General features: G+C 41.7%; 1 protein-coding gene across 1 annotated transcript; it reads left to right on the top strand.

Annotated features, from left to right (window-relative positions):
• Positions 1-2934: 2934 nt before the first annotated feature.
• On the top strand, positions 2935-15149 carry LOC144054127 (fibulin-1-like). Its single transcript, XM_077569236.1, has 3 exons — positions 2935-3255; positions 3911-4051; positions 14612-15149. The coding sequence occupies exons 1-3, from the start codon at positions 3018-3020 to the stop codon at positions 14749-14751; spliced, it is 519 nt and encodes a 172-aa protein (XP_077425362.1). The 5' UTR covers positions 2935-3017; the 3' UTR covers positions 14752-15149.
• The last annotated feature ends 577 nt before the right edge of the window (positions 15150-15726 follow it).

Raw genomic sequence — 15726 nt, 5'->3', positions numbered from 1 at the left:
GCATCTTGACGCTTCTTTTTTTGGAAGACTTATTCACTGCCAAACTGCTGTTTGTTGCGAAGTTTGCTACCATTATCGTGTGCTCTTGATTTATATTTTTTTAATCACCAATTAAGACAAAAAAAAAAAATGTTGTTTGAGCGCGCCAGCCCCCCAAAAAACTTGTCAGTCAGGTTCCTCGTAAGTCAAATTTTCTTTGATCCTTTAATGGTGGCTGAAATGAGCCCGAGTGAGATGCTGATGTCGCTTCGGACGGACTAAATTGGTCCGAAAATGTACACGCTTGAAGGCGCTAGATTTATAAATAGCTTGTCATATACAGTACATGTGGCTAAAAAAGTATAAATTCAGATGCCGTCACGCATCATGTCCTTGTTTCCGAACAGGAGCAGAGGGATATCCTTAAAATAAGAAACTAGTGGACGTTTTTTTTTTTATGTCTTCCGCTCTGACTTTTGAGTTATAGGACTTTGGGATCTGGACAATTTGTGGTCCAGTAACATCGTTGCGCTCCAAATGAATGATGCCCTGCCGTGTTTGTGTTGGTACGTTATCAACTTAGCAGCTATAAATAATAATTACCAAAAATAATAAAAAAAGGCCTGAGGCTTGACCAGAGGAGTTCCGTCCAAGAAAGTCTTGTTTTTCTTTCTGGTCTGCGAGTATCGGGGGGTTTTCCACGTCAGGATCGGGAACACATAGACACACTCATACAAAAGCATGTTAGCATTCGCATGTGGACAAACAGACGTAAAGTCGTAAAAAAGACGCTGTAATTAGCCGGCTAGCCCTGCCGTTGACCGTGCATGCGTAAAAGGGCGGTTCATCCTCGGTCATTATCTTCTCATCAAATCATCTCGCCACCTCAAATGGGCTTCCACCCCGGGCCTCCAGAGAGCTTGGTTCGGGTCTCGCTGCAGCTCAGCCCGTGCTGGTGTAAAAAGCAGGAAAAACATTTTGTGGGTTTGGCCCAAGCTATAGCAAAACTTGGAACCAGCCGCTAATTGCTAATTACAAGCCCCTACCTGCTGGTGGCTGGCCGTCTTGTACGGGGGCTTTTGCGTCAAGTTCTCGGTGAAAAAGCAACCCAGCCCAGTCCAGACCAACATGAACCGGTCTAAACCTACAGGCCCGTAGGTCCCCAAAGGAGAACCACACATAGGGCTATAAGTGCACCAAACACGGCAATTTGGTTGTTTTCATGAGCCAATATGCAGTGGTTCAGCACAAGGTCCAACGCTTTGAAGCTTGTAAAATTGCGTTTGATTAAAAAAAAAAAAAATACAAATCAGGCAAATGTGCATCCATCTATCCATCAATCATTAAATCTACGATCTTATATCTGCAATCCATCCATCTATCTACCTATATATATATATATATATATATATAAATATACGTATTTATTTTATTATTTTCCACTTTTTTTTTGTTAAGTACATATGTCCACATGTGTTCATTAGTTGTCATAGTTGTCGTCATAGTTTTGATGCCTTCAGTCAGAATCTACAACGTACATAGTCATGATAATAACGCAATGTGTTAAATGAGAAGGTGTGTCCAAACTTTTGGTCCGTACTGTGTGTGTGTGTATGCGATCTAGCCATCCATCCATCCATCATTGGCTGTACAACCAAATACAGTACAGTATTTTAGACCATACTTTTTGATTGATGACTATGCATTAGCATTAGCGTTAGCATTAGCACTTTAGGTTCAGAGGTGGCCTTTAAGTAATTTACCTAATAGGACAACCGTCATTTAGGGAACATCCCAGATCCCACCACACTGCCTCCTACTGCAGTACTACGGTAACAAATATATTACAGTAAGCGTTTTCTTTTTCAAATTACTATTAAAAAAAATATATGTAACATTTTGGCTCCATTTCAAAGTTCCCCAGCACTACTTCAGGTGGCATTAGCTTTGGAAGCATCCATCCCAATCCGACCTGTCACTGATTAGGCCGTGGAATAAACAAACCTTTAAATAATAGGATGAGAGCTGCATTTGGAGAAAGGCCGGGGAGTTGTCTGTCACAATTTGGAAGAATTTCGAAACACTCCCTTGGCCCATAAATTTTCCCCGAGAGATTATAGGGATGTGAAGCCGGGGATGCCCCCAAGATTCCAAATATTCTGGATCATTCTTTGTGAGTGTCATCATTCATCTCCCGCTCCAGCGCATCGGCGGCAACGTGAGTCTTCGCAAGCTGGAAGGATTTACTTCCTGCATGAGCTTTTGCTGTTTTCCTTCCTAATCAGACAGATTTTAAATGTGCTTTTTCACATTTGATGCTCAAGTCATATTTTGGGAATTTAGTCATTTGGAGGAACTTTATACAATGGAACTTCTAATGTCAAACGTAATATAGTCTATGAAGCTATGGGCAGATTTCTTTCTATTACATTTTTTTTGTCCCCAAATAGAAATTGAAAAAATATGTTCAAAACTTAGATAAACTGACAAAACTAGAGGAAGTCAACCTTAAACATTTCTTGACAAAAATATGTTATACGTGACCTCACTAGTCTAAACATGACATTCTGATTAATACTACATTTGTGAAATAAGAGTTATGGAGCAAAATCCAGCCGTTTTTATCCATCTCAGAAAGCGGCCATTTTGTTTGTATCTTATTTCATAAGCATCTCATACAGTTCAGTAGCTCACGGTATAAATTCATACAGGGAGAAAGCGGCATACTGTCACATACGTCGTGTTACGAGAAGTTATGTAGGATATTTATGAATGAAGAAAGAAAGCATTGGGTTTTATACTCGATTACATTGTGTTTTACCATTCACGGTCTGTGTTTACAAAGAGGTCGCCATTGTAGAGTGACGTCACATTGTAGTCCGTCGGTGAAGTTGGGGTACTTTTTTTTTGCCGACTTTGCAAGTAGAATTTCCGAGTTCAAGTGGGCGTTCCCGTACACACTTCCTGGTTTGAAGTCGGAAAAGTCTGACTTCCGACCGTCCTCGAATGTAGCATTAGACTCACTGAACTAAGTTCTCATGATGTGCAAAATTTTGGTCTGCAGTAATTCCAAATTGTTTGACAATAGATGTATTTGTGTGTTTTCCCGTGTATTTGTTTTGCCCTTCAGATCGTCGCCGCTCGAACGCTCCGACCCAATACGATGTATCAAGTCTTGCCTGCCCAATGACGTCGCCTGCATCATGGATGACACGCACTCTGTGTCCAACACTTTTATCTCTCTGCCCACCTTCAGAGAGTTTACGAGGCCGGAGGGTACATGCTGCTTCAAATCATTTTTTTTTTTAAGGCTCGCCACATCGATCACAGAGCGCCGCAAATGCGCTGTCCGTTTGTTAGTCAGCAACATTTCCTGATTTCATGAAGGGTGACGCCAGGATGACCTGACGCTACCATTTGTGTTATATTATGACTCAATCACAATAAGATTAGATAAACGACTCTATCCAAATTTGTGCATAAAGCTTCTTGGAACTTGACGGCTAACCTCAAAAAAGAAACAGTAAAAACATGTTTTTGTTAGTTTATTACATGGCGTACATTTCAACCCAACACAAAGTTTGTGTCACTGTTGTCATGACTAATATTATTTATTTGTTTTTTTGTGTCCCTGACCGCCAATCGTTGAAGCACTTTTGCTCCAAAGTCGCTGTTCCTTAATTCTTCGGCATGGTTGTGTTACATGCCATTCTGGCTCGCAATAAGTAACCAGCGCAATCACTGGCATACCACGTCAGCCTGCAATTGGCCCGCATGTGGAGTCTGTTTATGAGTGTGTTAACATGAGAGGGAGACTTGTCATTGCTCATAAAGTACAAGCGGGGATGTGCTGGAGGCCTTTGGAGCCTTCCTGTGACCTTTCAGTAATGGATCTAAATGTTTTTTTTCTCTCCGTGTTTTCTGGCCACAGAGATCGTTTTCCTAAGAACCACGGTGTCGGCTTATGGCTCCTACCGCTTGGGCAGCTACGACGTCAAGTTCACCATCCTGGAGGGCAACGTGGACAACGCCTTTGACATTATCAAGCGTGTGGAGAACGGAGTGTATGTGGGTGGGTGACACATTTTGTAAGCATTCATATCGGATTGTATGCATTTGCAGGCAAATCTCCAAATTGTAACGCAATCATATTAGGTCTGTTACTTTCAAATTGTTTTCATTTCAAAACATTTTTTTCCACACATCAACCGCGTCATAAAAGCAGTAAGCCCCCTTATTCGAGTTAAACCACAAGATGGCGCCAAAATCCCTGTTTCATAGGAAAGTAGTACAATAGTGTGAGGGGAAAATGTTGAAATAAACAGAGCTAAGTCTAGCCTGGATTTTCTTAGCCACATCACACACGAGCACTCCAAGTTATTTTTTTTTTTCTGAATTAAATCTTCTGTGAGTAATTTTAAGGGAAATATTGTACATTGACAATTCTTCAGTCCCCCTGCATCCGTGAGATCACAAGATTCCCCGGGTTCACGCCGGACAGTTGAGTTCATGCAATAACAACCGTGTATACAGAGCGCTACTGATAAACAATAGTCATGCTTGCCTGTCGTCACATCGATACGCTTTTTGGACATTATTTCTGGGACTTCTACCACGGGTAAGTACGTTTGGTGTTTAAATAGTGTTATTTTGTCATTTTTTATTTATTTTGAGCTCGTTTTTTTGTCTTTTAAAAGTCCGACTCATGTCAAGCTATGTAGTTAGTTAGCTTCCGTCCTAAAAAAACGAGTTCGCAAACTGTTTTATTTTGAAATATAACGGACTCAAAATTAGTATTAATATATATTTTTTTTGTTTACGATTATGACGATTTTTTAATTGTGGAGTATAATAGGAATTGTAATTGAATTTAGATTAATTGCACAACCCAAGAAGAAGCCAAATGCTTTAACTTACTTCATGTTCGCTGTAGTTGATTGCTTGAAGTTTGGACCAATTTCGGAATGTTTCCACTGTATTTTCTTGAAATCATATTCTCATGTTCCTATTGAGAAGGGACAAAAAGCAAATGTGACTTTAAGTGAATGTGATACAGGTCGTTACGGTCACTGCAGTGTGGCGGCATCATGTAACTGTCATCCATGGTCGTGTGGCCATCGGAGACTTGTCCTCATAGTGGTTGGTGAAGCGAGTAGACAAAGGCACGTTTCTGTGTCCCCGCCAAATATTTGGCGTTCATAGCCTTGCGGTTAAAATGGAGTAAGATTTAATATAGTTGATTTTTGCAAAACTATTCCTTCCACCATGGACAGCAACGATGCTTGGTATTGCACATTTGATATTTATTTGAGTTGCCGTGTCAGTGAAGGCCACACTCATCCTTTATCTGCTATAAAGCGAGCCACGGCCTCTTAAGGATAAGGCTGCCGTGAGGCCAAGGATGACACATTGCTAGGCACTTTGTTTGTTTTGCTTTGTGTGCTCAGTTGCAGGCCGCGGGTAGTGGAAGGCCTTCCTCCCCTTGATGGATGGATGGCCTGTCAGCATGCACATCTGTCTTGAGAGAATGTGACTGGTTCAGGCTCTATTGTGGCTGCACACAACTATGTATGTGTCTTGTACACTTGTGAAGAAACAGATGTGCGCTAACTGGCTCAAGACAGAGCCCTGTATTATCGGCGTTGAAGTATATGCTGCTTGTTCCATGGCTCCCCCTACAGGCGTTGTGATGAACTTGTACTCCTCTAAGTCCATTGTTCAGTCTTTATGACCCACTGTATTAAAAGTTGAACATTTAACAATGCAGGCGTGAGCCACAATAATGTTTAATTTATTGGGTCCACCAAAAAAACAAAAACATCAACCGCCAAGACGGGTAGGGACTCTAAAACCTACGAGCTACTGTACGCCAATGCCAACAAGTGTTCAGTGTTGTTAAGAACCCTGTGAAATTTGAATGATTAAAATAAAAGTAAATAAAATGAGGCTTCGTTCTGTGCTATCAGAGAGAGCATGTCCACTGAATCCATTGAAACCTCACACTGCTCAACTATCAATCAAATTCCACAGATTGTTCTAACCCTTTCCTACATGTTTGAGCTGCAAAAAATATCAGCTTTAAGATGAATAATGACATTGATCTGATCTGTTCTGTAAATTGTGGCACCTAGAGAAAATGCTAGTTATTTTTCCCCCCCAAAAAATTGGATTGCATTCCACATTTTTCAACTTTGGGTCATTTCAGGTTTGATGTTCCACAAAAGCTGCAAGTCTCTTGAAGGAATTGTCTTTAAGGGGATGTGATCATCCCTGCTAGTGTTTTACATTTGCTACAACACCAAACATTTTAATTGAATAGATCAAGGAAAGAGCGGCGGAAAAAAAAAAAAATACATGCAGAAGAAATAATCCTGGCCACTTAGCTTCATGTGGTTGGATGTATTGTTCCGATTCCTCCAGGCAAGTCCTCAGTGTCTCGCCGAACATTCGAGCACTTAAAAGTGACAACCACATGAAAGACCTGTTTGTGCGGGGCCCCTGTCGGATGCTTATTGGATGCAGCTCTCGCATGTTGACACCAGTTGCCCATCACCAAATATCGGATGGATGTTGCTTTGATTTAGCGAACTGGCACTTCGGAGCGCAGATGGGGCGGCTTACGTAAGCACTGTATTGGACTCATTGACGTGTCACTTAAGGAAGCTCAGTTTCCAGTATCTCCTGTGCCTCACTGGGATGCGGAGCGGTTGCAGACATCGAGGCTCCACTAATGAACAAGTGCATGAAATCAAGCTCACTTTGTCCGTTATTTTTGGATCCTTCTTTGTTTCTAAAATGGGACAAAGGAGGCAATTAGGAATCCCCAGGATTCATTGCTAACATAAAACGGCGCTTCTCAAAGGCTTCGATTGGCTGCCGGTCTTTTCTGTTCTGCTCGCTTGCTTAAAACAAGTCGGCTGCACGCACGCGATTGGATGTCAGCGCAGCGGCGGCGCTCTTTCCGAGCCCACCGTCATCCATCACTGGCTCTCCCAGCGCTGTCGCTTTGGGACGACGACCCTGACATCTGTACAAACACAAAAGGCCCTTCAGCTTTTAGAAACACTTACCAACACCCGTGACAACCACGGTCTAGGAGTCGACTACACAAAAACCATTCAGGTGAACACAATGCTGATCCGCCTCAAAGTGGATTTCCAAAGGCCGGCTCATGGGCCATTTCAGCTCAATTTCTTTAGTGTGAGACATGGGATTAGTTATTGTTTGCTAAATTTTGCTTCATCCCTCCCCAAATACTTTCAAAAAACATTTAAACTTGCAAATTGCAAGAAAGGAAGGCAAGACTTGCCTTTGACTACTTCTATTCTTTCTTCATTGTATTTTTAGCAGTCTGGATGCCAAGTAGCACTATGCTGCCTCTCACAGGTCAGTCTTGGTAATACAACGTGTTGTAAGTGGAGATCTTGTTTCGTGTGTACACTCGAAGAGCACATTTGCTCGTCTCGTATGGGATCTTTCGCATTTTAAAAACTCAGTTAAGATGTAAAGAAGTTTGTACCCTGTTCATCCACGATGGACGGGCAAACAAACAACAACTTATTTTCTTTTCGCTTCTGTTAACCATTTGGCCTTGGCAGAGGTCTGACCTGTTAGCTTTCGCTTTTACTCTCCGCTATTGCCTTTGTGTCTACGCTCATCTATTCCGGTCTGTAAGATCCTTCCCAATGCCAAGATCCCTGGCCCCGTCATACTTGGAAAGACAAACAGTGGAGGAAGGCATTATTCATACTAACAGTGGATTAGGAGCATGTTTGCACAGAGTTGATGATGGGATGATTGACAGTAAGTGGTTAGCCACCCTTGACCTCCCCGGGAGGCCCCCTACAATAACTCTGTGAGGGGCCTTAGTAGCTCACAGAGAGGCCAGTAAACCACACAGGCACACCTGAACTCCCACTAATCCTCCTCTCATGAGTAAAAATAGAAGCCAGGGGGTCCCCCAAAGAACAGTATTTAAACATACTGTATAAGCACATATTTAAATACTGCCTGCAGTATACGCATAACAATAGCTAGGATGACTGAGAACTATAGTATTTAGCAATCAACTGTAGAGATCCAGTTGATAGGCTGTATCAACACACCGGCTGGTTTGGATGAGATAAGGAAATATGACTTTGTAACACATGATCAAGATAACGGGCTATATCAGTGCGCTCCATTTACCATTTTGATCAAATGGGATTTTTCATTTAGACCTTACCAGGGAGGCTGAGGAGTGTGATCTCTCTATGGTCCCATGCCCCAAGAGCCAACTTCTGTAGCCGGGTCTCCGCCCTTGACTGACCCCCAGCTCACTCGCGCCCGACACCTTTGGCCCCTCCCACAGGTGGTGTGCCCATAGGAAGGGGGAAACCAGCGTCCTGTTCGGGTGGTGCCCGGCCGGGCCCCCGACCCGGATGGATGCATTGATGGATTTTTCATTTGTAGGACTATGATGTGTTTTTCGGCAAAAGTGCATTGAGGAAACCATTCGAGTTGATTTGGTCATTCGGTGGAACACAACTGCCCACTCACAGCACAGCTCTAATGAACACCCTGGTCAACTTTACAACAACAACATACTGTAGGTCTGCTTGCAGTTCCTTATAAACGTGCTGGAGTGATAGTTTCCTTTTTTTGTAGCATAGTAATGTTGGCTTGCCTCTTCCACTAACACTTCCCATTCCATCACTTAGAAGTTACAGTCATGACAATAACTTGTTAATAATCTAAGTAGTCACTTAAATAAGTTGGTTTCCATGAATTTTACACTTTAGTGAACACTGTTTGGAAACTCAGTAAACGATTGTGATCTTAGTAAATCACACCCATCAACAGCACGTGGAATCTGTGAATAAGCAATTTAATGCCCACGATTTGGGAGTTTAGTAAATCAGGCCTTTGGTGTTTGTTCTTCATTTCAGGATCTGCTCATTGAGCGAATTGTCTCTTTAAGTGGAATCCCGGAGCACCCAGCTGTCATGTATGATGGTTTAGTGTCTTACACAGAATGTCTTACATACATTTTGGGGATCAGTGTCCCTCTCAAGTTCTGGCCAAGTATTCTTTTAGCTAGATTTCATCCATCAATCAAAGTTTCGTGGAGGGTCATTTGCACGGGACAAGTCCATTTTCATCCTCTTCATCATGCGTGAACCTAAGCAAAGCCAAACAGGGGGGGGTTAGTCATCCCTGGAATGACTCCTCTTCATGAGTAATTATTTGTAATGGAAGAGCTTGTATGTATCATTACTCAACCGCTGTCTTTTAATTTTCTTTTTTTTTTTTTTTTTTTAATTCATGACATTTCAGTCTTGGAAGAAACAATGCAACGTTTGTCCTCCATTTATCAGGCCACAGCAAAATTCCCTTCATTTTTGCAATGCAAGTGGGAATGTGCATGTGCGGTTTCATAAGCTACGCAGAGATGAAACGGGGTTAGCCATGCGGCGGCGGTGCTGGCAGCACGTGAAACGGACAGTGAGGTGAATGAAAGGGGAAGTGGACAGTTTGTCTCTGTGCAGGTAGTCGGCAGCGTCCGGTGGAATGTGAGCCTCCTGTGTGAGACATGACTACTTCAGAGCGGCTGGAAATTGCGGCGCAGACTCGTGGTCGCTTTGATGGGGAGTTGAGGACAGCCGTAGAGATAAGGGGCGGTAACTCGACCCCTGGTGGATGTCATTCTGGCATGAATCATGACAAGGAAGCGGCCGGCCCGCCAGAGAGCGCCAAGCTCTTAAGGAATAACCTGTCTGCCTAAATGGAGATTAGCACTGGGCCCTATCCTCCGAACAAGGCAGCCTTTAACAACAAGACAAGGCCTCTCTTGGGTGGTCCCTGACTTCAGCGTATAGATGAAGTGATAACAAAGCACATACTTGAATTCAATGTAGTCGGTTACGGGGCATATCACTCACAACACGGATAACTTATCAGGCGCACTTTGCACGTTTGATTCATACTCTTTGTTCATCCATTCTCTGGTTTTAAGTCATATTATTCAAGTTGTATAGTAACTGTAACATCATTTCTTCTATTTGCAAGCACTGGTGCACTTTATGAAAACTTATACTGTAGCTTGTTAACTGTAACATTCGGCCAGGCCAATTATTGGACTAACCCAATTTTTTTTTTTAACTCAACTAGTTAGATATCTACAGGGGGTCAATTTTCGTAGATGGCACAGCTATGCTTGAGTATAAAAACTACTGCATTTGGATTTTCCTGCTGCGCAAGCCAGCACAGTGAGGTTGGGGAATTTGTATCTCTCAGCTGGGCAGTCCGGTATATAGACGGTGGGTTGACATCTCACATTTTGGTGGCAGAAAGTCTGTTGGGCCTGCTCGAACCACATCTAAGTTTTGGCGCAGGTAGTCTAACACGAATTTGGTGAATTTGATGGGCACGGGCATAGATTTTGAGCTTCGGTGGACGTGTAGTCATGAACCCTTTGAATCAAAGCAGAAATCAATTACTATTGTTATAATTTTATTTTTTATAATCATCCCGCTGGCTGTGGCACAGCTATGGATGGCAAGGGGGTGGGGGCCACACAAGGTGAAAGGCGGAAGTGCTCACTTCAGTGCTCATACAATTGTAACTTTTTGTTATATTTTGACTTATTATTCTATGACACAATTATTTTGACACGGTGGATTTAATATACTCATTTGCATGTTTCTGAATGTTCGGTTATTTTTGTAAATTCCTAATGTGAGACACATCTCTTCTAATCAGATGGTACTGTTGCGCCTAATATCGAGGTCAGTCAGTGTGTGCATTTCTGAGGATGTATTAGTACAAGAAAAGATGATATAAGGATTGAACCATGTAGTTAAGTCACATTTTCACCTCATCAGCACATTGTTGAGTCTATTTTTTGCTCTTTTACTTGAGGGTCTTGGCTTTTTCCAAAGGTCACTTGCAGTGGTACAAAAGTTGCGGTCAAACATAATGATGCGTTTTTTATCATCTCAGCTGCTGCGGCCCACAACTGCCAAGAAAAGAAGCGAGCGATTCCCCACTCGGCTACGTTTGGGTGACGTCATTCCCTAGTGAGGCAAAGCTGGCCAAAAGTGACACATGGGCCATTTGAGAGATCTGTAACTCTGACTCACGTTCAATTGAGCTGAAAATATCGCACCGCATACCCCCTCCCAAAAAAATCCCGCCTCCTCTTTGGAGTGGTCGTGTTTGGACAGCCTGACCTTCCAGTCTGTCCATGTACCAGCGACTGCTCTATTAACACATCCCTAAGGGCTCACTATGCTGAGCTTTACATTGCTTTGACATCTTGACTGCTGCACAGGAGTAAGACAAAATTGATCTCGGATGTGGCTGACAAACAGTCCAAAGAACGGTCTCTGTTGCAGTAAACTTGTATACTAGTTGTATGCAGGGATGTGATTTGACCAAAGTGAAATTATCTGAAAATTTAGCCGGGGGTCTGGGGGCCGGCGGCCCCCCGGAGCTCATGGGTTTTCCGTGTTTTTAAGTACTTTCAATGCACTCACATGACAAAGAAATAGACAAAACAACAGCATAAATTTTCAATGTATATTGAACTATCCCATATAAAATGGCAGTTTTAGTCAACTCAAAATCAGTCACATTCAAAAACATTGGACTGTCTTTGCTTTTAAAAACTATCACTGAGAATATCATCATATCTAACTAATGTGATTACTAAGTTAACACATAAATAATGTTGAAGAGTTCAAATTTCATGAACAAATAATTGTATCATGACCAAATAAAAAAGTAATTCATATTAGAACATACCACAAATGTCTTTGTTATAGCAGAAGATGTTATCTGTCGGAGTCATGTGCATACACAATGAACTACTAAAAAAAAAACAAAAACAAAAAAAAAACGGAAATTTTAAATTTTTGGAGATAAAAAAAAGCGGAATTCCGCGAATTAGCGGAAAAATCACATCCCTGTGTATGCTCTCCGATGGTTTCTCAAACAGTGACCAGAAGCCAAAGAGCTCTTTTCATTTAATCTCTGGTGATAAACATGTTCATTGGGAATTATTCGATGCAATGTGCATTAGCCCAATTTTTCTGTCTTTCCAACATCACATTTTTATAAACTTGATACTAAATCTGAACCCTGATCCTAACATGACCCTGAACCCCCAAACCCACCCCTAAAATTAACAATTATTCCTTATGGGCTTAGGATCCCCCTTTGGGACATCACTTTTTCCAAACCCTAAAGCGTTACCATAACCGCTAACCCTAACTCCACCCCCTAAACACAATTGCTAACCCTAACAATGTGTTCATATGTAATTGTGGATCAAAAGCAAAGCGTGGAGAGTCTCTGTCGCCATTCAAAGAATGGAGCCTGATAAAGATCCTGATCATGGCATCAGATGTGTTGGGAGTAGAGAAACCTCAAAAAACATGCAGGACTCAGGCCCTCGAGGACCAGACTCTGACACCTGTGGTATATGTGGAGCCTCGAGATGTATGCCGAACATAACAGGTCTCAGTTGCAAGTGTCAATCGCTCGGTGTGTAAGCGGGTTTAAATCACCGAATTTAATTTGTTCACGATTTTCCAGTCTAGTGACGTTTATTAGCGTCACTCTGTGTTCATCGGTACTTATGGATGGTTATGGGGGGTTTGCAGTTTTGTTGTAAGGGAGGCAGGCGTTGAAACTCTGTAGACCACAAACACAAGCCACATTTCTCATATGGAGCATTTAAACAATCATCTTAGGTTTGAATATTATTCGATTAAAATGAGGCTTTAGGCATCTTCATTGCGCGCTTTTTGCTCCGACTCTTCCCAACCATGACATTGCGTGCCTCGACTGGCTTATATGGCTGACAATTTTCTGGATCAAAATTTGCTATCTTATTCCATGTTCGTGGAAGTTTTTTTTGTATGAATGTTGCTGACGCCTTGGAAACAACAAAATCTCAGTCCTGCTCCACTCGCGCCACTGTCACCACGGCAACGTCATCCCAAAACAGCAAAACACGGTGGCAACCCTGGTAGGAATTGGCCCTATCCCACACTCCTCAGGCTGCTTATCACGATAATCTTCGGCAACCTTTTTGAGTGCCCCCGGAACCCCCCACGCCCACTCCCAAAGGACTAGCGAGCAAAAGAAAAGTGACGGAGTGGTAGAGACAGCAGTTCTGCTAGCTTTGCCTCTCTTCTAGTTAAAGATATATCCCCAGAGGAGTGCCTCCGCAGCTGTATCGCGTGACTGCGACCGCTCCCCTCCGTCACACACACATGGGACTCATTTACCCTGGTGGGCCACAGCGATGGTGCCCCCTCGGGAAGAGGAGAGGGAGAAGAATTAGTGTGTGATGGCTTCTGCTGTCATGCCGCGGCAGTCACATAATATTACGATGTTCTGTGGTACAGTAATGCAGTAATCCCCGCATAATTGCAATTCACTTTTTTTTTTTCTGTGGTGCCTATCATTTCTGTGCAAAAGGTGTTTTTGGTGCAGTTTCTAAGATGACACAAGATGGTGCCAAAACCCTGTCTTAATCGGAAAGGAGTACAATAATTGGTCCAAGGAATTAAATCGAAGTGATACTGAACTCAGAAGCTAAACTTAGCATGTTAACTCATTCACTGCCATTGACGGCTATAGACGTCAAAAATTCATTTGAACTATTCATATTAGTTTACCCATTTTGTTTTATGAAAACCAAGAAAAAAAAATATTGTACATTTAGAACAGATATAAAATGTGTGATTAATCGTGAGTTAACTATTGAAGTCATGCGATTAATTACAATTTAAAAAAAATTATCCCCTGGCGCCCCTAATTTTTTAATCTTTTCTAAAAATTTTTTTTTTTTTTTAAAGATTACAAAAAATTCTTTGGTTTTCATACTCTTAACAAAAGTGGAAAAAAAAATTTAAGTAATAGAAATATTTCAAATGGATTTTTGACGTTTATAGGCGTCAATGGCAGCGAATGAGTTAAGGAGAGTCTCTCATGCATGTGACATGTACAGGTGCTTATGGGGTGCCAAATCAAATAATCGGTTTTCATTTTTAACTCATTCACTCCCAGCCATTTACACCGAAGCAAATTAATTCCCTTTGCTTCCGGCTGTTTTACTGGATTTTGACTGGATTTTGCAAGGCCCACAGAATATTGTGCTCTATTGCTATAAAAACCTACCAAAAAGAAAGATGATTTTTTTTTTCGTCAGGGATTTTTTTTTTATATTTTGATCTGTTTCCGGTTTGCAGCAATTAGCATTAGAATATAGCAAAGTTTCATCGTTATTCACAAACTTGTTTAAAACATTGGGGAAAAGAGCTTGTTGCAACATGTCCCTGGCTGATCTACCATTGCTTTACACGACCTCTTCAGGTCAGAGGCTGCATCAAAGCCTTCTGTATGCTCTAGCATTAAAAAAAACCACACACATAAAAAAACGTATAAATACGTATTTGGGCCTATGCCAATAATTAAAATAAAACGTTTTTATACGTTTTTGGCAGCACTAAAAATAAATCAAAATGTATTCCCCCAGCCAGCCCTTGTCGACCAAGCATAGGAGTTCAAGTCCTGTGATGTGATGTTATGGTAACATTTCTCATCCATATTTTATCTTTGTGTTTGTTTTTATCTGGTCTAGGTGTCGTCCGGCAGGTGAAGGCGCTGATTGGCCCGTTGACGACGATACTCAAACTGTCCATGCGCAATCTGACAGTCCAAGGTGACTCTGGTCAGAACATCATCAACGTTTACGTCTTTGTGTCGGAGTTCTGGTTCTGAGAGTTCCCCTCCCTCAGTTGATTTGCTGTCAACACTGAATACATGGCTAATGCTACACGTATCAATGCTAAGGTCAATGTCAGGGCAGAGGAGAGTTTAAAGCTTTTAATTACTTGTGACAGTTTTTGAGTTGAAACACTACCAGCTGCCACACTTTTGGTTTGGTGACACGCTCAGCCCAGAGTCGCACTTCTGTGCTATATCTGGCAAAATTGAGCTACAGAAGATGAAAATGTATGCTATGAAAATGAAATGGGAGTCTTCAGAATGAAAAAAGTCATGTCTTTGAAAGGCTGTTAATGTTACATTATAAGCTTTGTTTTCATTCACTTTTTATTTTGATACATTTGGGATTTTTTTTGTATTTTTTCTATAAAATAAACACTATTTTACATACAGTTTTGTCTCAATCAATCGCATTGTTGATCAGAGTTCAAAACTTAGCTTAGTTTTTAAATCTTAAAATAGCTCAGCCTAGCTCGTCGTCTTATAGCACACAGTAAATTCTGTGGAGTAAATTTGACTCTATTTAGAGAGGGACCAAATAGACTCAGTTTCAGAGTAGGCTAATATTTACACTTGGAAGAGAGTAAAACAAAGATTTGAAAATAAATAACTAAAAGTCACTCAAGGGTTGACATTCGGATGGGAGAGTGCCACACTGCCACCTGAGATATGCTCCTCCTACTGTTTGCTTATCTCCAAGAGGAAACCAAAAACTCCAAGAGTCCAAAAGAGGTTTTTGCTCTTGGAGTTGGGAAGATTCCAGTTGAAATGAGCGATATACTAACACAGCACGAGCTGCGTAGCTCAGGGAGTAAATCGGCTGTCTCCCAAGCTGAAGGTTGTGAGTTTGTTCCTCAACCGTTGAAGTGACTTTTTTTCCCCCCAATTCTTTATTTTACTCTTCCAAGTGTAAATAATACTGTAAAACTAGGTCTACTTTGTCCCACTGTAAATAGAGTCAAATTCACT

This window comes from Vanacampus margaritifer, chromosome 6, assembly GCF_051991255.1.
Source record: "Vanacampus margaritifer isolate UIUO_Vmar chromosome 6, RoL_Vmar_1.0, whole genome shotgun sequence".
Classification (NCBI taxonomy): domain Eukaryota; kingdom Metazoa; phylum Chordata; class Actinopteri; order Syngnathiformes; family Syngnathidae; genus Vanacampus; species Vanacampus margaritifer.
Note: the sequence above shows the minus strand (reverse complement) of the source record. Positions and strands in the feature narration are given on the sequence as shown.